The 26910-nt window shown below is 45.0% G+C and overlaps 2 protein-coding genes across 3 annotated transcripts in view; both read left to right on the forward strand.

Moving 5' to 3' along the window:
* The window catches only part of LOC116049192 (receptor-interacting serine/threonine-protein kinase 3-like), a 286056-nt gene that overhangs the window by 42282 nt on the left and 216864 nt on the right, over positions 1-26910 (forward strand). The window contains exons 6-9 of one of the 2 annotated variants that reach the window (XM_036000576.1): positions 4024-4073; positions 8285-8437; positions 8533-8615; positions 8729-8798. The exons of the other annotated variant lie outside the window; for it this stretch is intronic. Of the exons in view, the coding sequence (XP_035856469.1) occupies positions 4024-4073; positions 8285-8437; positions 8533-8615; positions 8729-8798 (356 nt within the window). The remainder of the gene's footprint in view (positions 1-4023; positions 4074-8284; positions 8438-8532; positions 8616-8728; positions 8799-26910) is intronic. 2 annotated transcript variants of the gene reach the window in all.
* The window catches only part of LOC116049147 (opsin-5-like), an 18886-nt gene continuing 14629 nt past the window's right edge, over positions 22654-26910 (forward strand). Inside the window, exon 1 of the mRNA XM_031298566.2 lies at positions 22654-22855. Coding sequence (XP_031154426.1) covers positions 22729-22855 — 127 coding nt within the window. The 5' untranslated portion in view covers positions 22654-22728. The remainder of the gene's footprint in view (positions 22856-26910) is intronic.

A 26910-nucleotide genomic window follows, 5' to 3' on the forward strand; every position in this document is an offset into this window, starting at 1 on the left:
AGGTCAACACAACTTGGTCTGGTCATGGAGCTCATGGAGAGAGGATCATTGGCCTCCCTTCAGGTAACCAGGGGTGGAACAACTACTCATATCTTTTACTTAGAGTAATACCACTGTAAAAAATACTCTGCTACAAGTAAAAGTCTTGCATTAACAATTAAAAAAGCATAGAATAAATAATATATATTTGTTATCTGAGTGATACCGTTTTATGTTCAAATAGTCATTTTTAAAGAAAAGAAGAACCTTAATATAACAGCATATTCCAAACTTTTGAATGGTAGTGTAGGCTAAATGTTTAGCTCACTATCTCCACTATTTGTGGATCTGTACCTCTGGAAACAATCTTACAGGAAGCATTGAGGGGAACTCCTCCTTGGCCGCTGGTCTTCAGACTGGCTCACCAAGTTGCTCTGGGTATAACCTCCTCCACAGTCTGCCCTGTCCCGTGCTCCACCAGGACCTGAAGCCCCAAAACGTGCTGCTGGACGACGCTCTCAATGCCAAGGTGAGTCAATTCAATTCAACTCAATTTTATTTATAGTATCAAATCATAACAAGAGTTATCTTGAGACACTTTACAGATAGAGTAGGTCTAGACCACACTCTATAATATACAAAGACCCACCAATTCTAGTAATTCCCTCAAAAGCAAGCATTTAGTGCGACAGTGGAGAGGAAAAACTCCCTTTTAGGAAGAAACCTGGGACAGACCCAGGCTCTTGGTAGGCAGTGTCTGACGGTGACAGTTGGGGGTGTGATGAACAGTGGCAATAATAGTCACAATAAAGATAATGGAACAGTGACTAGAAATAGTAGTTGTAGTAGTTCATGGCATTGCAGGACATAGCAGGACGCAGCAGGACGCGCCAGGGTACCGCAGAGCCTAGCAGGTGTAACAGGGCATAGCAGGGAGTGCAGCAGGACCACGGCGACAGCTGCAACCATGATTCCAAGGAAACATGCTGGGCGAAAAAAATACATAAGGACTACGGGGAATAAGCGCCCCAGAGCTAGGTTAGTGACAAGCATTTCTGGGACATGGATGCACACAGATGGAAAGAGAGTGGAGAGAGTGTGTCAGACACTCAGTATGTCAAAGGAAGGAAGTCCCCCAGCAGTCTAAAACTATAACAGCATAATTAAGAGAGATAGGTTAAGGAGAGGAGCCTGATTGGGCTAGAACTCTCCCCAACCGAATTGGGCTGTACTGGCCTGCCTCCCTCTACTTTGATTATATTATTGATTATATGGTAGATTAATCTGACGACTATGAAGAGAAGCAGGTGGGCCAGACTAGGTGGATGCTGCAACTCCTCACCTGATAGCCTGATAGCTGAAGGCTCTGCCTCCCATTCTACTTTTAGAGACTCTGGGAACCACAAGTAACTCTGCATTCTGGGAGCGCAGTGCTCTAGTGGGACAATAAGGTACTAAGAGCTCTTCAAGATATGATGGTGCCTGACCATTTAGAGCTTTGTAGGTCAGAAGAAGGATTTTAAATTCAATCCTTTACAGGAAGCCAATGCAGAGAAGCTAATTCAGGAGAAATATGATCTCTTTTCTTTGTTCTTGTCAGAACACGTGCTGCAGCATTCTGGATCAGCTGGAGAGTCAGAGTAAGGGACTTAATTGAGCAACCTGATAATAAGGAATTACAGTAGTCCAGCCTGGAAGTAACGAATGCATGGACTAGTTTTTCAGCATTGTGTTGAGACAGGATGTGCCTAATTTTGGCAATGTTACGAAGGTGAAAAAAGGCTGTTCTTGAGGTGTATTTTAAGTGGGTGTTAAAGGATATATCCTGATCAAAAATAACTCCTAGATTTCTGACAGTAGTGCTGGAAGCCAGGGCAATACCATCCAGGGTAGCTATTGAAGAGCGATGTGACAGTTACCAAGGCGTAATATCACTCTCTGTGTTTAAGAGAGCCAACTCCCTTTATGCCTTCCCCTCAGTAACCCCCGCCTCTGCTATGCCCTCTTCTGCCGTACGGCAACACCAGTCACCGTCAGCGGAGCAGATGTTTTGGTCTGTATTAAAAGGAGTTATTTTAGATACTTCCCTGATTAGTTAGTTTTTTAGAGAGACACACACACCCTTACTAAAAAGGACCCTCGCCCGGATCAGGGATCCCAGAGGCGAGGCAGAAGGTTTCATTGCTACCCTAGACGTCCCCAACTCACGGGCTCTTATCCCCCTGTGTATGAAAAGCACTGCCCGAGGGGGTCTTTACAACCAATGATTTTTCTTCAGTACTCACAGTTTTTCAGCCGCTCCTCCCAGGGTCAACGGAGGTCCCCTCCTTCTTAAGGACGCCCGCTAGCCTCCTGTGGTCGCCGATCTGAGAGAGGTCAAGTGCTCAGGGGCTCTGACCAGCCGAGCGGGTAAGGAAATGCACTCCCACTGGGAGATAACAGGAGGTCTGCCTGTCTAAATCGGTCCCCGCCGGGCTGCAACCCGCCCAGGTGGTTAAAGAGGAGTCTGCTCTGGCCCCTGTGAGGGGAGGCCGCGCCTAGACGCGGGGGTGTAGAACCTGTTCTGAATCCCAAAGAAAGCAAAGAAAGACGTTTTGGTCCCCTAGCCCAACACAAGCTCAGGTATTTTTATTTATTTTTTAAAGAAAAGCAAAGCTAACACAGCAGTATTAAAATAAAATGCACTACACTCATAACCGAGTTGGCTCTATGAGTGTCCCTCCGAGTGTTGAGAGGTGTAATGAATCTTCTAAGTCCCGCTGCCCGAAAGCACGAGATAACCTAAACTGTCCCTAAGTGCTACACTCAGAACCAGATAGGCTCAACGAGTGTTTCCTCCAGATAGAGGCACTGAAAACCTTTGTGCTCAGAGCAAGAGGAGTCTGATCAAGCCTTTTCAGCTTGCAAAGCTTCTCTTTTTATACACAATTCAGCTCCCTCCCCTCATAGACGCAGCTCGGGGGTGTTCACTATAATTTCATATTTTTGCAAGGCAATACAGCAGAGGCTTACAGGAAACACACACCATAATACAATATGCAGTTGGGCCGACTTCCTCTTGCATCGCTCTGCACAAACTGTCAGTTCTCTTCACTTAGCAGCAATAGGAAAATTAACCTCACTTCTCTGTCAGTACTTTTCCACTCAACCAACTGCAATTCTCTAAAGCACACTATCTGTCCTGTTATAAATGCAATACAGATTGATATGTTTTCAAGCACTCACACAGATTAATATATTTTAAGCAATAATATAGTTTTAGCTGTTTTTGGGTTAATACATTCTATGCAGCAATATAGTTTTAGCTGTTTTGGGGTTTTCAACTGAACCTCCGTTCAACACTATATCTTTAGATAATAAGGTTTGGAGGTGTTTAGGGTCCAACACAATCAGTTCAGTTTTGTCTGAGTTTAACATCAGAAAATTGTAGGTCATCCATGATTTTGTGTCTTTGATGCATGCTTGAAGTTTAGCTAACTGACTGGTTTTGTCTGGCTTAATGGATAATAAAGCACCTCTTTCCTCTCTTTGCTAATTCTCTCTGCAGCTTACAGATTTTGGCCTTTCCCATATTTCCTGCAGCGTCACACAGGTTTCCAAGGATGATGAACCACTAGGGGGGACGATCTATTACATGCCACCAGAGGCTTTAAAAAGCACATCGTACAAATCTACCAGAGCCTTCGATATCTACAGGTACAAGAGCATCAAACCAGCATTTGAATAAAAGTGTTTTATTTATCATATAATAAATAATAACTGGAGACGGGATCACTCCAGCTGCCATGCTAACACATGTTCAGTCTTGAGAGGAAGTCAAAATATCAGTCGCTTAGTCCTTTAACAGGAGAGAGAATTGTTTTTAGGTAGGAGGGATACTAATATGACTTCATGCACAGATTTCCTTATAGTCATTGAATATCCTCATTCTCACATGAGCATTAATTTACAGATGACAACAAACCCTAGCCAGCAATCAACCAGGGTGTGATTGTTATGATATGGATAATAATCCTGACATGAAACTCTTTGTCTGTCTTTTAGTTATGGGATACTCCTTTGGTCCATTTTCACAGGGAAACAACCATATGAATGTAAGTGACTGTGTCTTTAGCAGTCCCTCCAGGATTTCGCAGCCTTTTTTTGAGATTGTTGCGGCCCAAAATGCCTGATTTTGCGTGAGCTTTTGTAAAAAAAATGCGAAAAAAAGTTGTGGTGTTTTTTGTATTTTTGATGCAATGAAGTTGTGAGAGAGAAAATAAAAAATGAACTTATTTTGGCCAGAATAAAACTACTCTGCGCACAAACGCATGGTCTGAAATGTTCTGCACGGTCTTTTGCTGTACATTTTGTTGGTAAATGTGAGATGTTCGAATCCCACGTTTGTCATCATGTCAGAAATAAGGAAATGAATTTGACGACGTACGTGTGTTACGTCAACCCGTTCTCACTCCCGCTTGGTCAGTGGCTCTCAGAGTCACATACTGACACAACGTCTGGCACGTGGGACTGATGTGATTGGTTCAAGTCATGGGAAACTTCAGTTATTGGTCAAATTTACAGTAAAGTTGCGGTAATGGTGATGGTCAAAATTGCGAGTCGCACCGAAATTCACGTGATTGGTTGAATTTGCGTGAATTGTTGCGATCGCGACATCGTGAAATCCTGGATGGATTGATTAAGCCTCTCTCACTATCACTGCTCAACACATCTTCTACCTTTATCTTAGAGTTTTCTCATTTGAGTGTTTTGTTTACATACTTACACGTGGTGCAAGAATGTCAGGCCTCTGTAAGTGTAGATGGCGCTGCCTGACAGCACACGTCACTGTGGTGCTGCCAGTAATATGGGAAATAAATAATTACAGGGCTTTACTTTTCATATTTGAACAGTTCTTTAGGACAGCATGTCATTTGCTACTGCTACTCAATGCTAGGCCTGAACTAAACGCAATTGTTTTTTACGTAATCACAGTTTCTTTGTTTAACCTCAATTAATTGCTGACATAAGCTAAGGTCCTAAGGTCTATGACTGTTGATGGTAACTGTCAATTTTATGTTAATTTAACAACAAAATAGAATGTCTTTTTTATGATTATAAAGATGCGGGGTTTACTTTATAGGCTCTGTACTCATGCTATTACATTATCTGGGTCACATGACATTAATGTAACAAAAAGAAATTTGTTAGTTAAGGTGGTAGGGTGGGGTTTTCCGTCAGAACGGGGGGGGGGGAGAATACAGACTCTGTACTAGCCTACATTTAACAATATTTAATAAACAATAAATATTAAATTTAAATATAATATATAATTAATTATATCTATCTAGATCTATATGGCTATCTGGCCCATTGTACCAAAATAGTTCTGTTTTTCAGTCTTCATTTTGGCGAAGGTGCAGCTACTTTCTTCTGTTGCTCTGCTGTCTGCATGTCGGAGCTTCGTGGGGGGCGGGCCGACACATGCACACACACAAACACCGGCGCACACACCAGACTCCAGCCACCACGTCACTTCTGTTTACCTCAGGCTATTTAATTAGCTAGTAAGTGGCGATTTTTGGCAGCCAGCCTTCCAAAAGATATAACAATTAAATTAAATGTTAACCGATCATTAACCATTGACCGACAAGCAGGAGTTTCAGTTCACCGTCCAGGAGGCTCTGACACATTTTCCGCCATCTGTGTCCACGGACAGCTTTAGGCTTGTACTGGGTAATGTTCTGTGCATTGTCGAACACATGCAGCCACTTTCCTGAAACCGCTTGTGAGACTGACTAGTCCACAGCAGCCCATGGCGTTTATGTCCGAGCCTGTCTCCATTGGCTCCACCTGCAGGTTGTCAACTGTGTGGTTTGGAATGAAAGGGAGAAAACAGGAGTAACACGGTGGATATCACTCATTTGACGACATAGTTAAGGCGGCAGGCGTGTTGTTAAGGCGGCTGGCGTGTTGCTAAGGCGGCCACCTTAACTGCAAAGTGCTGCGGGAAACCCTGAAGATGGTTGCATCCTACTTCAATGACCTGTATATGTGCTTTGCTCTCCAAGATTTCACCACCGGGTGGCAACAGTTAGAAGTAGGAATCGCCATGGGTTGTGCCATCTCTCCCATCCTGTTCGTGTCAGCCTTTGAGGTAATCCTCGTCGGAGCAAGACAGATGGTTGAAGGGATCAAGCTACCATCTGGGCAGAGACTACCCCCACTGACGACGTACGTGGATGACGTCACCAGCCTCCTTCAGACAGCAGCATGCACATCAAGACTGCTGAAAAGGATGGACGAGTTGATGTTGTGGGCACAAATGAAGATCAAGCCATCAAAATCACAGAGCGTGTCTCTCAGAAGAGGAGTCAGAAACAACAGCACCATTTTCGTCATGGGGGAGAGAAAATCCCACTCCTCTCTGAGCAACCCATTAAAAGCCTGGGGAGGCAGTGCATGGCAGAGCTTATGGACACACAGATGGGGAGAACTGTGATGAAACAGCTCTCAGAAGGCCTGGCAAAGATCGATCAAAGCCAACTCTCAGGGAAGTACATGGTCTGGTGCTACTAATTTACGCTCTACAGGTGGGTGATGTGGCCACTGAAAATGAGTGAGATCCCCTCATCCACCGCAAGTAAGATGGATGGAAAAGCCAACGCATTCATCCGAAAGTGGTTGGGGCTGCCACAGTGCCTCTCTGAAACGGGCCTCTTCGGAAGGAACACCCTCCAGCTGTCACTTCAATCCATCAGTTTGGGCTACAAGCAGGAGAAGACCAGGCTTGTTCTCGAGTTGAGAGAGTCCACTGACCAGGCTGTAAGGAACACAAACCCCAAGGTTCTGACAGGCCGGAAGTGGAATGCCCAAACTGAGTTCGACCAAGCCGTCAGTCTTCTGCAACATCAAGAGATTGTCGGCAGAGTCCAGGCAGGAAGAGCAGCACTAGGGTGGGGAGAAGCACCACGGTTCTGGTCCAAGGCCAGCCACAAAGAGAGGAAGGAGATGGTGGTGGCAGAGGTGACAAGAATGGAGCAAGAGCGCTACAAGATCAAGGCCGTGTCGCAGGGCCGACAGGGAAGCTGGACAACCTGGGAGGGAGTTATCAACCAAAACATCAACTGGTCAGACCTGTGGAGGATCCCGCAGGCAAGGCTCAGTTTCCTCATCCGCTCAACCTACGACATGCTTCCTTGTCCCCAGAACCTTCACCAGTGGTTCGGGAGTGAAGAATGCTGCACACTCTGCAATACCCCTAATGCAAGCCTCCATCACATCTTGTCAGGCTGTAAGATCGAGCTCTCCCAGGGACGCTACAGATGGCGCCACGACCAGGTCCTGAGAAAGCTAGCTGAGGTGCTAGAGGGGCATCGACAGGGCAGCAAAGGGGTACCACCAGCAGAGAACCACAACCACATCAGCTTTGTCACGGATGATGGGGGGAGAAGAAACAGAAAATCAGGCCAAGAGAAACACCTAGGCCATTTTGCCCTGACCAGGAGTGGAACATGAGAGTAGACCTCGACAGGCAGCTCCATTTCCTGGTTGAGATCACTGCTACATCTCTCCGCCCAAACATAGTGGTGTGGTCCACCAAGGCAAAATCCGTGCTCCTCATTGAGCTCACAATACCAGCGGAGGGGGGGATCAAGGTCGCCTACAAACGCAAGAAGGCAAAGTACTCAGAGCTGGCTGCTGAGTGCCAGGAGGCTGGCTGGAAGACCACCATCTATCCAGTGGAGGTTGGATGCTGAGGCTACGTGGGGCTGTCAACCATCTTCTGAGGGACGCAGAAGTGATCGGAGGGAACCTAAAGAAGTCAACCAAAGAGCTAGTGGAGGAGGCCGAGAAGGGGAGCTTTTGGCTCTGGCTGAGGAGGAAAGAAGCAAGAGCTGGGGAAAGAACAACTAACCCCGACTGCCGTCAGCTGCAGGGGGTGACAGGGAGACGTCCTTGTTACTGCTCCGCCACCAGGAGATGTTCCAGGATTAAAGGAGCGTGACTTTGGTGAATGGTGGTTCCTGGCTGATGACCCTGCAGTGGGCACCAGAGGAGGTGCGACTGGCAGCAATGCCTAGCAGTTTGTTCCACCTACCTGTACATTTCACTGAGACAATTAATTGTACAGTCAAATTTGGAATTGTTATAGCTCTATTCAATGCAATTTACAACAGCAGGTGGCAGAGTTGTCCCATTTAAAAGGATTTAACCTGAACCTTCACATAATCATCAGTCCAGACCGTCTATTCAGGTATTACAAAGGTCTCATTTAACCTCAAGGCCACTCTGACAGCCTTTTTGAATTCTTCCTCCAATGTAGATGCAAAGCCAGCCTTAGTGATGTTGCGCATCCCGCTGGGAGACCGCCCAAAGCTGGATGATATCAAGGGCGATGCTGCCGGGTTGACAGAGTTGACAGGACTGATGAAGAGATGCTGGGATCATAAACCTGAACGAAGGCCCAGAGCCCTTGGTGAGGAAACTACTTAATTTACCTCTGAAACTGAAAAATTGCTTGTGATGCCTGGCTCTAATGTTACATTCTTTACTCTATGTTGTCTACAACAGAGTGTACAACTGAGACAGAAAAACTGTTCAAGATGCACAAACATGAACTCAATGACGCTGTCCATGAAGTGCTGAAGAAACTGGTGAGAAACAAATCTCTCATAAACACTCAAGTCACGCTGAGATACAAACATTTTGACACAATGCAGCAAATCATTGTTTTTTTCATTGTGTAACTGGCTCTTTCTCTTTTCAGGACCAAAAGGAAGGAAAAGGCATGGCAGCAGGAGCGCAGGTTCAGAGGGATCAAATCACTGAGGCTCCAGGTCTGTATTTATAAACTACTGTTGCCTGGGTCCAGACCTTCGAATGCGTCTGACACCAAGTTTACTGATTCATCATCTGGCATTGTGACATAAAGCAGCGGTTTCTCAATCAAAAAAACATTAAGACAATGACTAACAATCATCCAATCAGCGCCATGGGCGGGACTAACGCAAGTGTTTCTTGACATCGTACTTTGTTTTTACTTTAGCTCCAGTGGTGTACTGGACAGAAAATCGGTCAAGTTTTACCGTCTGGCCCTGTCTGTCTTTACTGTTTACTTTGCGTGCATACTCTGGCCAATCACAACCAAGTTAGTTAAAGTTTTGTTTACCTCATAGGCTCTGCTATAGCTGAATAGTTTTTAAGCGGAATGACTCGTTTCACAAAAAGAATTTATACAATTTATTTATTATACGATCCTTCTGGACTTTTCTACTGCCTTTGACACAGAGAACCACCAGATCCTCATTTCCACCCTTCAGGATCTGGGTGTCTCAGGCTCTGCACTCTCTCTGCTCACATCTTACCTCAAAGACCACATCGAAATTTGGTCCGACCAAAAGAGGTAGTCAAGTTGAACCATGGTCCGGTTCGTTTCTAGTGTTTAATAATTTTTTGGATGGTTCGGTCTTTCGGACCAAATACAGGAAGTTCTGACAGGATGTCTTTGTGTTATAAGAACGGGGAAGCTTCTTTAAGGAAAAGCTCAGAGCTGAGTGTGAACGTGAGAGAGCGAGAGAGACGGTGTCAGCTCTCAGAGCAGACAGCTGTCGGCTATCAGAGCAGAGAATAAATCAGCAGTTTACTTGTTAAGTGGTAGTAAATGTACAGCGTAGGTTTCAGTTTGTCTCTGAATAAATGCTGCAGCAGTAAAGTTCCTGTGTCTTGCTTCTCAACAACGCAACAACAAAAAAAGAGCCGCGGCAGCACGGGAAGAGCAGCAGTCAGCTGGAAAACCTCCAACACAGAGAGAGGATACAAGAGGACGGGGAAGCCCGTCTACAAACCAATCAGTTACAACTGTCGGGAGACGCAGCTCACGTATGTGATGATGACAGGACGTAGTTATGTCATGTAGAGTTCTTTAGTGCGCTTGCATAACTGCAGTGTGAAACCAAAACTTACCAGTTAAAATGCAAAAACATGAACCGTAGTCCGGACTTTCAGGTGTGAAAGCCCCCTTAGAGAAGATCTGTGTCAGAACCCTCTCTGTACATCACCTCCCTCGGTTTTGTCATTTACTCACATGGCTTTTCTTACCTCAGCTAAGCACCCAACTAATTCTCTCTTTTCCCAGTCTGAAACACAGGCAAATGGACTATGTTGACATAATAGTAAAATAACATAGTGAAAAATGTAACTTATCCTCCTTGGGTTATTTTGTCATTCAACCTTTATTTAACCATTAACAGCCATTAATAAAATATGACTTCTTCATCTTCAAGTGAAGCGGCTCCTACAGCCCCTGAGAGGATTGAATCTGCTTGCTGGTCCACAACAGAGACTGGACCCTCTCAGGTATGAACATACAACAAGAGCTCAAACTCTGCAGGTGCCTCTAATTTCTTGTCCTTCAGCTGAATAACTTCTTATATCTGTTCAGAGGAGAGAGTAGGCCTGAGTTAGGAAATACATACAGAAGTTTAGAATGGAAAAATCATTCTCATTTTAGTCCTGTTAGCAGCATGGCTCTAGGGATAGTTATGTCGGTCCACCACTTTGTTCCAGTCTGAAATATCTCAACAACTACTAACTGTGTTCTGACATTTATTCAGCAGAGGATTCATCCATAGTGATCCTCTGATAAACACAGGCCCTTAAGTTAAAGAAAAGGTAATGGGTGGGCTTACGGTTCCGTGACACGTGAGAAGAACGGGACGGAAAAGAAGAAAGAGACTTTAGGAAACTTGACATGCGGGACACGAATCCCGTGAAAGTCCTGTGTTTGATCCATCCACCACCCCAACCAACCTCCTTACGTGGAATTTCGGCCTTACATAGTACTCGCTACCGTAGTCACTTTTAATGCTACTTCATCTTCTCATTGACTTTACATTGGCATTGTTTTCCGTGGTGGCCACACAGATTTTTCACACATTCCGTGCCACCACCACGTGATGCGCTGTTAACAGTTCATGATCAATTCACCAAATTCTGTGCGACCAGGCTGGAGTGTTCCTCTGGCATCACCAGCAGGTTTACACGTTAAGCTTTAAGTGAAAACATCTCATCATCTATTGGATGGATTTTAATGAAATGTGGTTCAGACATTAATGTTCCCCATGTGATGAATTGTAGTAATTCTGACTTCCTGTCTAGCGCCATCATCAGGTCAACTTAAAAGTATTTTCCCCATAAAACACCTTTTCTTGAAATGATTATGTATTATCCTTATAGATAAACCACAGTCACGTTAATAATTAGAGTAGATGTAGAAATGTAATGTTTGCCAATTTGTCGTGTTTATGGATGTGTTTACTGCTGTTGCCAGGCAGCCTGCCTTTCTTTACCTCCGCTCTCAACTTCTTCTCTACTACTTGCTTATTCACAGATGATTTTGTTTGTACGCCCCCATGATGTTTCAGAGAGTACTGCAACAAACAATGTGATGAGCAGAAATGTCTCTGTTCATATTTCACATTGTGTTTTATCATGTGGGAGGACATTAATGAAACCAGAGCAGATCAGTGATGTCTGTGTCTCTTATTATTTCTAGATTATCTTCCCGTTCCTCTTAGATACCAGTGACCAGTTAACTGAGATGAGTTTCTCTGTCTCTCTGACAGACTGAGGAACTGTGCATCATGTCTAACAGCAGTTAGGACTCATGTTGGATAGAAAATCATTCTGACTGTGTTTCTTCCTCCAGGGTGCAGAGGTGTGATCTGATGAAATGTAAGTGTTTTAGTTTCTCTTTAAATACACAGCTGATAGTTTTTATTCATTAGAACATTACTGACTACATGCATCATTATTAAACTTTATATAAATGAACATCAGCACACGAGCACAGAATAAAACCTTCAGATGTGTCTGATGATAAACTGCCGCTGTGTTTTGGGTAGCATTTTTTTATTTTTATTTTATTTAACCTTTATTTAACCAGGTAGGCCGTTGAGAACCGATTCTCATTTGCAACGGCGATCTGGCCAAGAAAAGCATAAGCGTGCAAGACAACATACAGTTTCATATTCAATACAATACAGGAATACAATAGGCTACATAAAGTGCGGATTAAGTAGGCAATAACAAAGCCGGTGCAAGGTGAGGTGTAAGTAAGACGAAGGACATGCGAAAGCGATATGGTTATAACACAATGTACATGAATAGACAGTCGGCTGAGATGTAGTGTAGAGCCAAACAAAACAAAACAAGAAGAGTTAGTACAAATTATGATCTAGTTAGTGGTGTTGAATCAGTTTTAACACAATATATTTAAAAAGGCAGTCTATGTAAATGCTGAAATATATTGTAGAGTCGATATACAGTTAGTGCAAATTTTATAATGATCATCGCTAATAAATGATAAATTAATAGTTAATTTAACTTAAGTTAATAGTTATTTTACAGTTAATTAACAACAAAATGATAATTTATGTTTATTAATTATTAGTTATGCTATAATTTATATTATTTTAACAGTTAATTGCTGCTCACACCATATTTTATATATTTTATATATTTCAGTATTTGTAAATGATTACTAAATAATAAAAATTATTTGGATGTTTATTATAAAGTTGTATCTGATGATTATAATAACTTGTTAACGGTTAATTTTTAAAGCTATAAACTGTTATTTAATGCTTTATAAATCAGTTATTAACTAATGATGTTATTATTAACTGCTGCTGTGTTGTGTCTCGTTCTCTTCATCAGATTCCTGTAAACTCACACTGGACACAAACACAATGAGCACACACCTCAAACTGTCTGACAACAACAGGACGGTGACATTAGTGGAGAAGGAGGATCAGTCATATCCTGATCATCCAGAGAGGTTTGACTGCTGGCCTCAGCTGCTGTGTAGAGATGGTCTGACTGGTCGCTGTTACTGGGAGGTCGAGAGGAGAAGAGGAGGGGTTCATATATCAGTGAGTTACAGAGGAATCAGGAGGAGAGGAGACAGTGATGACTGTTTGTTTGCACGTTATGATCAGTCCTGGAGTCTGAGGTGCTATGATGGTGGTTACTATTTCTGTCACCATAAGAAAGCAACATCCATCTCCTCTTCCTCTGTCTCTAATAGAGTAGGAGTGTATGTGGACTGTCCTGCTGGCTCTCTGTCCTTCTACAGAGTCTCCTCTGACTCACTGATCCATCTCCACACCTTCAACACCACATTCACTGAACCTCTTTATCCTGGGTTTGGGTTCTGGTTCTGTTTATATGGTTCCTCAGTGTCTCTGTGTTCTCTGTAGGAGGAAACTTCCTGTCCTGTGGTTTAAATGTTGGTGGAGGACGAGGCTTCACTTTTTTCACATTTGTCTCACTGATTGCTCGGAGCCACTATGTCAGGAATAGAGATTGTTTCAGACATGTAAACAACTTAAATGTTTATTATGTTCAATGATCATTCTGTTACATGTCATAGTCACGACCACGGTCAATAAACTGTGTCCCTTCTACTTCCGTCACCTCATTACAAATCACTTCCACCCTACCACCTGTATAGGTGATCAGCCAAAATAGGCGGAGCTGAGACACCATATCTGTACCCTAACTTAACCCTAATCAACACCCGTGACAGACAGAACCAGGCAATATCATAATGAACCATAGTTAATTATACTAACAAATATGAAATAACATAAAATAGCATAAATTGCGCCAACATCCCGGCCCCTAATTGTTGGCAGTATCAGACAATTACAATAATAAGCATGGAGCCATCATCAAATAGAGTTGGGATGTTCGAGCCATTTATGCTATTTTATGTTATTTCATATTTTGTTAGTATAATTAACTATGGTTTATCATGATATTGCCTGGTTCTGTCTGTCATGGGTGATTTGTAATTAGGGTACGGAGATGGTGTCTCAGCTCCGCCTATTTTGGCTGATCACCTATACAGGTGGTAGGGTGGAAGTGATTTGTAATGAGGTGGCGGGAGTAGAAGGGACACAGTTTTTTGACCGTGGTCATGACTAAGATATGTAACAGAACGAACTTCGAACATAGTAAACATTTAAGTTGTTTACAAGTCTGCGGTGCATGTCCGAGACAATCTCTACTCCTGACATAGTGGCTCCGAGCAAAATTGCATCAGATGCCGCAACATTAAGTCAAAAATCTCCCATGGAATAAACTCTCGATCTTGGAACTTTTACGGAGGGAGGATTTTTGGCTTTGAAATGCCAAAACAAGGCCAAAACATTGGAAGGATTTATACATCCTACAACTCTCCGGTCCGTGAGTAGAAGTTTATTCCCTGATGAGCTACGAATTCACGAACTTCCTCATTTAAATCAACACGAGCAACACGTGGAACAAGATCATGAACATTATTTAAATCTAAGGGACTTCTAGTGTTGGAAATAGATTGCGGAAATAACCACAAATGAAGACTGTCTGAGACGGAGATATATGTGTATGCTTAACAACAAATCTCTGAAATAATGGCGATAAGGCTGTTCTGTCTGAAAATGTCTTATTTTTATATCATATGGCTGTTTTGTCTGTTTTGTCTTAAAATGTCTTATCTGTTGTAATTTTTTATGTTTTGTGTGGACCCCAGGAAGAGTAGCTGATGTTCTGCATCAGCTAATGGGGATCCTAATAAAATCAAATCAAATCAAGATAACCTAAAAGCTTTAACCGTGTTTGTACGAGAAAGATGAATGAAACAAAGGGTTTGTTTGATGCTGGTTCAAGTGTTGAAATAATAAGAGTCTTGCTGCATTAAAAACTGCAATGGATGAATTTACTGAAGCGCAAGCTTTAATGCCCAATAAAGAAAAGGATAAGGATCACGCTGAATGGTATGAACCTAAAATTACTGTATTTGAGGAGTATATCAAACGTGTTGCAGAGATTGCTCCTGAAGATAGCGTGTCTAAGGCTGGATCAAAAGCCTCCACTGTGTCTTCACTGACACAGACTTCATAGTCAACTACTTAAATTGCAGGAACAACTGAGCTGAAACGGCCTGTGAGCAAGAAAAGCTTCGCCACCACAATAGCTCCAGTAGTAGCTCATGCAGAGCAAGGTGAGGAAAGATCAATTCATTCAGCAAACCACACTGAGAACCCAAGAGTGGCTTACACTAAACCATGCTTCTTCTGCACAGGAGGAGACCATTTTATGGAATCATGCCACCAGATGGCGGTAAAACAACACAAAGAAAAGGTTCTGTTCATAAAGGATAACGGAATGTGTTTCGCTTGCATTATCAAAGTGAGTAATGCATGCAAAAAAAAGTCTAACCTGTCAGATATGTAAGAAAAGACACCCTGCAATCCTGCATATCCAACAAGTCCAAGTCCCACTCAAAAGGCCTTGTGTACATGAGTCCAACCGTAGCGGCCAAGCAAAGCAATCCACAGTTCCTACAGCTAGCAGCAGTAATCCGGTAGCTATTGCAATGTCTATGAGGCATACCGGGGCCGGTGTCTCTGACTGCAAGCTTGCGATCGTGCCAGTAAAGATTAAATCTGGCAAGAGCAATCAGGTCATCCAAACCTATGCATTTCTGGACCCAGGAAGTTCTGCATCCTTTTGCATAGAAAAGCTGATGGAGGAACTGCACATAGAGGGTAGAAGAACAGAAATCCTACTTAGAACTATGGGACAAGAGTGAGCTGTGGATACACACAGAGTGAGTGGATTAGAGGTGAGCAGCCTTGAAGGGACAGCATTCATTGAACTACCTGAAGTCTTCACGCAAACCAACATACCAGTGAGTGGGTGATATACCCCACCATGGGGTCTACCATAAAAAGAAGAATAAAATCTGTGTAGTATTTAACTGTACTGCATCATTTCAGGGCACCTCATTGAACCTTCAGTTACTGCAAGGACCCGATCTGACAAACCCCCTCCTGGGCTTCATCCTCCGGTTCAGACAGGAACCAGTTGCCATCATGGCAGATATTGAGGGGATGTTCCACCAAGTCTGAGTCCCTGAAAATTATGTTGACTTCTTACGCTTCCTGTGGTGGCATAATGGCGATGTCAACAAGCCTCTCACAGAATATAGAATGGTAGTGCATCTCTTTGGTGCTGTCTCCTCACCAAGTTGTGCCAATTATGCTTTAAAAAGAACTGCCAAAGACAACAAGAATAAAGTGGCTACAGACGTGCTAAATACCATTAAAAATAATTTCTATGTCAACAACTGCCTGAAATCCGTTGCCTCTGAGAAGCAGGCCATACGCCTAGTTAATGATCTTAGAGTGACATGCGCAACAGGAGGCTTCAGATTAACCAAATGGGTGAGCAACAGCAGACATGTGCTAGCTTCAGTCCCAGACAAAGACAGAGCTCTGAAGGAAATTACAGACGTCATTCTGGAAAAGAGCGAGCTACTGCTAGAGCGTGCTCTAGGCATTCAGTGGAACATTAATTCTGACACCTTCTGTTTTAACGTCTCTCAAAAACAGGAGCCTTATACATGGCGGGGCATACTCTCAGTTGCAAACTCCGTGTATGACCCTCTCGGATTTCTGGCGCCTTTGATCCTTCTAGCGAAGAGAATACTGCAAGACCCCTCAGAGGTAGCTGTGGATGGGACTCTGAGTTTTCAACTTCCTTTACCAAAAGGTGGGAGTCATGGTTGGGTGGTCTAGATCAACTGAAAAGCCTAAACATCAGCAGATGCTACCAGCCGCAAGATTTTGGACAACTTCATAAGGCCTAGCTGCACCATTTCTGCAATGCCAGTGAGGTGGCATATGGCACAGCATGCTACCTGAGGTTCACTAACACCAGAGACCTCATTCACATTGCCTTTGTGATGGGCAAAGGAAGAGTTGCACCGCTGAAACCAGTCACCATCCCCAGGCTGGAACTGGCAGCTGCTGTCCTGGCTGTGCGAATTAACAGAATGCTGGAGGAGCTTGAATACACACTTCAGCCACCGGTCACTGGACTGACAGTACCGCTGTCATTAAGTACATCTACAATGACACCTGCCGCTTTCAAACAAATATGGCAAACACTATCCACCATCAGAGATCTGTCACAAAAGTCTCAATGGCGATATGTAAACAGCTCCCTCAACCCTGCTGACGACGCCTCCAGGGGCTTAACAGCCGAAACATTCCTGAAATCTGAACAATGGTTAAATGGGCCAGCCTTTCTGAGACAGCCAGAGATGAATTGGCCAAAGCATCTAGAGATTTTCACCACTCTTTTTGACGATGACCCAGAGATCAAGAAGACTGTTGAAGTCTTTGGCACAGGTGCAACAGAGGCACACGATCCAGTTATCAAACTCATACAAAACTTCTCTTCATGGGATCACCTTAAAAGAGCTACCACAAGACTTCTACAATTCAAAGACCTGCTTATGCCCTTGAGTAGGAGGAAGAAGTAAACCGCAATCGCTCACCAACAGACTAATGAATCCAGGATAACACCTAAGGTGCAGATCCATGAACAGCCATCAGTTGAAGACCTCTCACGTGCTGAAGAGGTGCTCTTACAGTACATCCAAAGGCAACATTTCTCAGAGGAGATCTCCACACTGGAAACTGTAAAGACTGCTGTCAAGAAGACCAGCAGACTTTACAACTCAACCCTCTTCTTTCTGATGGAATACTGAGAGTAGGCGGAAGGCTGAACAGGTTGGTAATGCATGAAGAATTCAAACATCCTGCCATTCTACCGAAAGCCAGCCATCTAACCAGCTCCTCGAGCACATACACATTTCAGTGGGCCATGGTGGGAGAAATCTAATGCTTTCAAAGCTTCGCCAGAAAGACTGGGTTATCAGAGCCAATTCTGCCACCAGAAAAATAATAAAGGACTATGTATTCTGTAGACACTGGCACGCTCAACCTAATGTGCAGAATATGTCAGACCTTCCTTTAAATCGTATAACACCAGATCACCCTCCTTTCACCTACGTGGGAGTTGACTACTTTCACCCAATTGAAGCAAGGAGGGGTCGGACTGTGGTGTCAGCAGGGCAGTCCATCTAGAGCTGGCCTTTTCTCTGGACATCAATTCCTGCATCTCTGCTCTACAAAGATTCATGTGCAGAAGAGGGCAGGTCAGAGAAATGGTCTCTGACAATGGAACGAACTTTGTGGGAGTGGAACGTGAGCTGAGAGAATCACTTGCTCTTCTGAATCATGACAAGATCCAGCAGGACCTGTCAACAAAAGGCATTAGATGGACTTTTAATCCTCCCTTTGGCTCACACCATGGAGGCTCATGGGAGAGACTCATCCGAACCATCAAGAAAGTCCTCTACTCCATTGTTAGGCAGCAAGTCCTGGATGATGAGAGCCTGCAAACTATCCTCTGTGAAGCAGAGACTATCTATGAACGATAGACCCATTGCAGTTTCAGATGATCCTAGTGATCCGGAGGCCCTCACACCTAACCATCTGCTCCTGCTGAAAGGACAACCCCTGCTGCCACCAGGTGTGTTTAAGAAAGAAGACTGCTATTCCAGAATAAGATGGAGACAGGTGCAGTACATCGCTGACCTGTTCTGGAAACGCTGGGTTAAAGAATATTTTCACAGGGTGTAGAAAAGGCAAAAGTGGAACATGGTGAGAAAGAATCTAAAGGCCATATGATATAGTGCTGATTGTAGATGAGACTTTGTCACGCATTTCATGGTTGATGGGAAGAATAACAGAGACGATCCCAGACAGCAGAGGCCATGTTAGACGGGTCAGGATACGGACCAGGAGCAATATCCTGGAGAGAGCCACCACTAAACTAGGCCTTCTTCTGGAGGCTTGACTCAACTCGACTCTGACTGACCACAACGTTTCCCTTTCCCTTTCAAGGAACCTAATTTTTGGGATTTACTTTTTACATTTTCAACCTTTTTTCAAGAACTGAGAGTTAGAATATATAATTATTGTCTACATTTTTCCTTTTTGGGATATTGGACTATGGCATTTTATTGCCCATATAGGACTATAAACTGTAAGAGAAATGAACTCTATTTGATGATGGCTCCGTGCTTATTATTGTAATTGTCTGATACTGACAACAATTAGGGGCTGGGATGTTGGAGCAATTTATGCTATTTTATGTTATTTCATATTTTGTTAGTATAATTAACTATGGTTCAATATGATATTGCCTGGTTCTGTCTGTCACGGGTGATTTGTGATTAGGGTTAAGTTAGGGTACGGAGATGGTGTCTCAGCTCCGCCTATATTGGCTGATCACCTATACAAGTGATAGGGTGGAAGTGATTTCTAATGAGGTGGAGGGAGTAGAAGGGACACGGTTTATTGACCGTGGTCGTGACTATGTAACACGTTTTCACTCCCATCACGTAAAATCTTGACGCTTGGTCAGGTGCCTTTGGTGTCGTTATTGAAGATAAAAGTCTCCTTTACCGTTATATCTAAACGCGCCGCTGAAGGGCGCTTTTTGCGTCGCTTCAAGTGAGAACGGGTTGGACACGTGGGAAGAACGGGACGGTTGGGTTTGGGAAAACAAGAACGGAACTGTTGGGTTTAGTAAAAGAAGAAAGCGACAGTTGGGTTTAGGAAACGTGATATGCGGGACACGATCCCTGGTCTCCTGGGTGAAAGTCCTGTGTTTTTTGACCCATCCATCCCCCTGAGCAACCTCCCTATGCAGATCTTCGGGCTTTTATACTACTCCCTACCATAGTCTCTCTTAGTGCTATGTCATCTTCAAACCCCGTGTAGCTGCTGCTCTCCCTGGTGTGCTTTTTGCGTCGCATCAAATGCTGACAGCCACTGTCCAAACATCTGTATTTTACGAGTTCGGAGTGAGAACGGGTTGGACTATGATATGTAACAGAACAAACTTCAAACATAATAAACATTTAAGTTGTTTACAAGTCTGCGGCTGTGCGTCGAGACAATCTCTACTCCTGACGTAGTGGCTCAGAGCATTACATGACATTACATTATGTCATTTAGCTGACATTTTATTCAAAGCGACTTACAAGTAAGTGCTTTCAACTGTGAAGGTTCAAACTCCAGACAACAAGTAGTAAGTGCAAATACAGTAGCTTTAAATAGGCAAAGCTACAAAGAGACATATGAAAGTGCAGGTTCAAGAATTTTTTTTATTTATTTTTTTTTATCCGAGTTGTGTAGTCTGAAGAGATGTGTTTTTAGCCTCCGGCGGAAGATGTGTAGGCTTTCGGCCATCCTGATATCGATGGGGAACTCGTTCCACCATTTGGGAGCCAGGACAGTGAACAGTAGGGATTTCGTTGAGTGATTAGTTCTCCCTCGCTGTGAGGGGGCAGCCAGCAGTTTGGCTGATGCAGAACGAAGTGGGCGGGTTGGGGTATATGGTTTGACCATGTCCTGGATGTAAGCTGGGGCTGATCCATTCGTGGCCCTGCACATCAGTACTAGTGTCTTGAAGTGGATGCGGGCAGGAACTGGTAACCAGTGAAGAGAGCGGAGGAGCGGTGTAGTGTGAGAGAACTTGGGGAGGTTAGCAAAGGGAGCAAAATTGCATCGGATACCGCAACATCTTTAATGTCAGAAAATTATTCTTTAGTAATGTTGAAATGATCTCCTCAGGGATGAAAACTACTTGTGTATAAACTGTGTTGACTTTGATCTTCACTTTAATCATGTTTTATTGGAGCAGCTTCAGCTGTTAGTGATTTATTTCCATAAAGGTTTAAAGATAAGAAAGACTTGATGAGTTCAACATGTTTTAACAAATGTAAATCTGTTTCAGTTTGAAAATCAAAGAATAAAGATGTCTCCTTCACAATTAAGGTATTTTCTTCATTAGAACATGTTTTATTCTTCTTCTGTATATGATCCAATGAATCTTATTTCCATAAACAGAATATGTGTTTTGTATAAAAACGTCTGTAGTCTCACATGTATCCTTCTGCTAACTTCACTGTGATAACAAATGAATTATCTGGTTAAAGAATGATTGCTAAGATGGCCGTTCTGGGTTTAAAATACATTTTACATTTAGTTTCCAACAGACATTAACTCTCTCATGATTTCAACAGAGTGGGGAAGAAGTACTCTGATCTTTCACTGGAACTAGTAATACCACAGTGTAGAAATACTCTGTTACATTAAGTTGAGTCTGTCCTCGACTAAAGAAACTCCTTGCTGATTTTGACGACTAATGGAGTTGATTTAATGGACAGATGTGTAAAAACGGAGTTTGTCCTCAAAGAATCATGTAAAAGCTCCTCAGAGAGAGTTGTGTGGAGCTGAAAGTTCATTAACTTTCTATCAACTCATTTGGTAATGGCTTGAATGTAACAGACGTTCATTATGAAATATTTACGCACTAAAGATTTAGGGTGACTTAACGTCAGGAGTATGTTTGCCTGTAAGCGTTCCTGGTATTGTCACATTAGCTAAGTTAACCAACGTTATTAGGAAACCCTGACCCATTTACACAAATATAAATGTGATGTGTGAATGATATACTTTCTTACTAATTACTTTCCATACACAGGTCAACCTCCTCAGAAGCCAAGATCGCGTAGCAGGGCATAGGAGGGTGTTGCAGGGCGTAATGGGGCGTAGGAGGGTGTAGCAGGGCGTAGAGGGGTTGTAGGAGGGCATGGGGGGGCGTAGGAGGGCATAGCGGGGGGCGTAGGAGGGGCGTAGGAGGGTGTAGGGGGGCGTAGGAGGGCATGGGGGGCGTAGGAGGGCGTAGGGGGGGGCGTAGGAGGGTGTAGGGGGGCGTAGGAGGGCATAGGGGGGCGTAGCAGGGCGTAGGGGTGCGTAGCAGGGTGTAGGAGGGTGTAGGAGGGCGTAGCAGGGCGTAGGAGGGTTTAGGAGGGCGTAGGAGGGCGTAGGAGGGCGTAGGAGGGTGTAGCGGGGCGTAGGAGGGCGTAGGAGGGCGTAGGAGGGTGTAGGAGGGCGTGGCGGGGCGTAGGAGGGCGTAGGAGGGTGTAGCAGGGCGTAGCAGGGCGTAGGAGGGCGTAGGAGGGTGTAGCGGGGCGTAGGAGGGCGTAGGAGGGTGTAGCAGGGCGTAGGAGGGCGTAGGAGGGTGTAGGAGGGTGTAGCAGGGCGTAGGAGGGCGTAGGAGGGTGTAGCAGGGCGTAGGAGGGCGTAGGAGGGTGTAGCAGGGCGTAGGAGGGCGTAGCGGGGCGTAGCGGGGCGTAGCGGGGCGTAGGAGGGCGTAGGAGGCTGAATTAAGGGTTTATTTCAACCAAACCAGAGTGGTGATTGTGGAAAGATGAACCAAGACAGCTTTTGATTGTTTGATTTAGTTTCTGTCCACTTTGAATGAAGTGTGTTTTACCATGATAAAAGTTCTGATTATTTACATGGAGTCTGGTGGGTTTGGTGGAGACAAAGCATGTGTTGTGCCTTTTACTGTTTATTGTCTATTATTTAAATAACTGAGTCAAATAACGAATAACTTCATCAGCTGGAAGAATAAAGTGTAGAAGCTGAATCAGGTCAACAGTCACACAGACGGGTTTATGACGTCACTGCTGCCTCAGCCAATCAGAGCCCTGCTGTGTGTGTGTGTGTGTGTGTGTGTGTGTGTGTGTGTGTGTGTGTGTGTGTGTGTGTGTGTGACCTCTGACCTGTGACGGCAGCCACTGCAGCCTCAGCCAATCAGAGCCCTGCTGTGTGTGTGTGTGTGTGTGTGTGTGTGTGTGTGTGTGTGTGTGTGTGTGTGACCTCTAGCCTGTGACGGTGGCCCCCCTGCTGCTGAACCAGGATCAGCTCTATATTTACCTGAGATTATCAGACACACACAGAGACACTTCCTGTTGTCTGTCAGAGAGTTGCAGACTGTCGGAGCAGCAACATGTCCGTTGCCGCTGCTGCAGGCCCCGCCCCCTGGAGGAACAACAGTCTGGTGCTGGGGGGGGGCCGGGACCCTCCCCTGTCTGACCATGGAGACACCATCATCGGTGTCTACCTGCTGCTGCTCGGTGGGTACACACACACACACACACACACACACACACACACACACACACACACACACACACACACAAATGCAATTTTATGCGATAAAATTGCGGGAACTTGCAAAGACTGTGGTTTCATCATGGCTTCATCGCGGGGTTTGCAGCTTTTCGATGATGTTCACGTTGCGTAAATACGTCACTTCATAATGTTCCCATGGCAACAGGGGGAAATGGCTGCTCTTGTGTGAAGTAAACGCAACATTTTTCAACTTTCTGCTAAGATATATGTGGGACTTTTTTGCAACGAAAATGCGGGGATTATGAAATCATGCAAGCCCCGCATATTTTGCGCGGAAATAGACAATTGATGCGGCGAAAGTGCGGTGTATTTGAAAAAATGCGGCCCCCGCATAAATATGCAGACTTCGGCTGATTATGCATTGAATTATGAGATCACATGATCAGGTTTTTCTGGAAGGACTCTAATTTAGTGTGATTTTGTGCCGAGGGTCTGGTTAGTACCAGTTACACACTGATGGTAGCATCAATGTAGTGCCACATAGTTTCTGTGATTACACAATCATGGACGGACTCGCAAAATAGAGAATTTACAAAAAGCTATAAGAAAGATTTCATTGTTTCTGACTGCACTGCCCCACTGCAACTGGAGTTCAGAAAACCTCTTGAAATTACATTTAAAATGAATTCCCAGTGGCTCATGCCCAGTGGGAGAAACATAGGCCCAGTGGGGGAAACATAGGCCCAGTGGGAGAAACATAGACCCAGTGGGAGAAACATAGGCCCAGTGGGGGAAACATAGGCCCAGTGGGGGAAACATAGGCCCAGTGGGGGCAACATAGGCCCAGTGGGAGAAACATAGGCCCAGTGGGGGAAACATAGGCCCAGTGGGGGAAACATAGGCCCAGTGGGGGCAACATAGGCCCAGTGGGAGAAACATAGGCCCAGTGGGGGCAACATAGGCCCAATGGGGGAAACATAGGCCCAATGGGAGAAACATAGACCCAGTGGGGGAAACATAGGCCCAGTGGGAGAAACATAGACCCAGTGGGAGAAACATAGGCCCAGTGGGAGAAACATAGGCCCAGTGGGAGAAACATAGGCCCAGTGGGAGAAACATAGACCCAGTGGGGGAAACATAGGCCTAGTGGGGGAAACATAGGCCCAATGGGGGAAACATAGGCCCAATGGGGGAAACATAGGCCCAGTGGGAGAAACATAGGCCCAGTGGGGGAAACATAGGCCCAGTGGGAGAAACATAGGCCCAGTGGGAGAAACATAGGCCCAGTGGGGGAAACATAGGCCCAGTGGGAGAAACATAGGCCCAGTGGGAGAAACATAGGCCCAGTGGGAGAAACATAGGCCCAGTGGGAGAAACATAGACCCAGTGGGGGAAACATAGGCCCAATGGGGGAAACATAGGCCCAGTGGGGGAAACATAGGCCCAGTGGGAGAAACATAGACCCAGTGGGGGAAACATAGGCCCAGTGGGAGAAACATAGGCCCAGTGGGAGAAACATAGACCCAGTGGGAGAAACATAGACCCAGTGGGAGAAACATAGGCCCAGTGGGAGAAACATAGACCCAGTGGGGGAAACATAGGCCCAATGGGGGAAACATAGGCCCAATGGGGGAAACATAGGCCCAGTGGGAGAAACATAGACCCAGTGGGGGAAACATAGGCCCAGTGGGAGAAACATAGGCCCAGTGGGGGAAACATAGGCCCAGTGGGAGAAACATAGGCCCAGTGGGAGAAACATAGACCCAGTGGGGGAAACATAGGCCCAGTGGGAGAAACATAGGCCCAGTGGGAGAAACATAGACCCAGTGGGGGAAACATAGGCCCAGTGGGAGAAACATAGGCCCAGTGGGAGAAACATAGACCCAGTGGGGGAAACATAGGCCCAATGGGGGAAACATAGGCCCAATGGGGGAAACATAGGCCCAGTGGGAGAAACATAGACCCAGTGGGGGAAACATAGGCCCAGTGGGAGAAACATAGGCCCAGTGGGAGAAACATAGACCCAATGGGGGAAACATAGGCCTAGTGGGGGAAACATAGGCCCAGTGGGGGAAACATAGGCCCAGTGGGAGAAACATAGGCCCAGTGGGGGAAACATAGGCCCAGTGGGGGAAACATAGGCCCAGTGGGAGAAACATAGACCCAGTGGGGGAAACATAGGCCCAGTGGGAGAAACATAGGCCCAGTGGGAGAAACATAGGCCCAGTGGGAGAAACATAGACCCAGTGGGGGAAACATAGGCCTAGTGGGGGAAACATAGGCCTAGTGGGGGAAACATAGGCCCAGTGGGAGAAACATAGACCCAGTGGGGGAAACATAGGCCCAGTGGGAGAAACATAGGCCCAATGGGGGAAACATAGGCCCAGTGGGAGAAACATAGACCCAGTGGGGGAAACATAGGCCCAGTGGGAGAAACATAGACCCAGTGGGGGAAACATAGGCCCAGTGGGAGAAACATAGGCCCAGTGGGAGAAACATAGGCCCAGTGGGAGAAACATAGACCCAGTGGGGGAAACATAGGCCTAGTGGGGGAAACATAGGCCTAGTGGGAGAAACATAGGCCCAGTGGGAGAAACATAGGCCTAGTGGGGGAAACATAGGCCTAGTGGGAGAAACATAGGCCTAGTGGGAGAAACATAGGCCTAGTGGGAGAAACATAGGCCTAGTGGGGGAAACATAGGCCTAGTGGGAGAAACATAGGCCTAGTGGGGGAAACATAGGCCTAGTGGGAGAAACATAGGCCTAGTGGGGGAAACATAGGCCTAGTGGGAGAAACATAGGCCTAGTGGGAGAAACATAGGCCTAGTGGGGGAAACATAGGCCTAGTGGGAGAAACATAGGCCTAGTGGGAGAAACATAGGCCTAGTGGGAGAAACATAGGCCCAGTGGGAGAAACATAGGCCTAGTGGGGGAAACATAGGCCTAGTGGGGGCAACATAAGCCTAGTGGGGGCAACTCAGGCCCAGTGGGGGCCACCAGGCTTGCAATGCACTGGGGGGAACCCTGTTCAGGGCTCAGAAACATTTTCTAAAGACAAAAGAAATTTTACTACAACATGGAGTCATTACAACAACAAAATCTAATTGAATCAGGACCTTGAGAATCCTAATCTAATGATTGGGGAATCCTGCAGAAAACATGTTGATATGTCGAGCTCAGGGCTCTGAATCCTCCATGTGGCTTTCACAACAACTTATATGGAAATGAATCATGGATATTTCTATTATAAGGGTAATTTAAGAATCATCATTAATGTTGATAGGCTCATCTGAACTTAAAGAGACTCAATTCTCATTGGAGTGGAGGTGGAAGAAGTATTCAGATTACTGCAGTAGAAGTTCTAATACCACCATGTGTTTTGTGTGCAGCAGGCGCAGCACCAGGATTCCAGTTTTGGATGGCCCAGACCAATTGTGGGCGGGCCTTAAATTAAAAACGTTATCAAATCACTGTTTAACCTAATACAAATGACTGACTAATATACTGCTATATTATCTGCGCTTACATAATATAGATTTTAATAGCTGGAGGCTCTTTAAATGTTGTTGCATTTTACCAAGAGATATATTACCAGAATATGTATCAGAATCAGAATCAGAAAGGGCTTTATTGCCAAGTACGTTGCACATACGAGGAATTTGTCATGGTGTTGTTGGAGCATGTCACACATACAAATATAGTACAAACATATACACACAGTATGTATTAATAACGATAAAATAAAATTAAATAAATAGTAAAATAAGTTAAACAGTAGTAAAAGGAACACTACAGCAGAGTAGGTACAGAGTAGGTACAGTAGGTACAGAGTATTTACAGTGCGGTGTGGAGAGAGTCAGGATGGATTCCGGGCCTTGTTTAGAAGGCTAGTGGCGGAGGGGAAAAAACTGTTTATGTGGCGTGAGGTTTTGGTCCTGATGGACCTCAGCCTCCTGCCAGAGGGGAGTGGCTCAAAGAGCTTGTGTCCGGGGTGGGAGGGGTCAGCCACAATCTTTCCAGCACGCTTCAGAGTCCTGGTGGCGTATAGGTCCTGGAG

Source organism: Sander lucioperca, chromosome 4 (assembly GCF_008315115.2).
Source record: "Sander lucioperca isolate FBNREF2018 chromosome 4, SLUC_FBN_1.2, whole genome shotgun sequence".
Lineage (NCBI taxonomy): Eukaryota > Metazoa > Chordata > Actinopteri > Perciformes > Percidae > Sander > Sander lucioperca.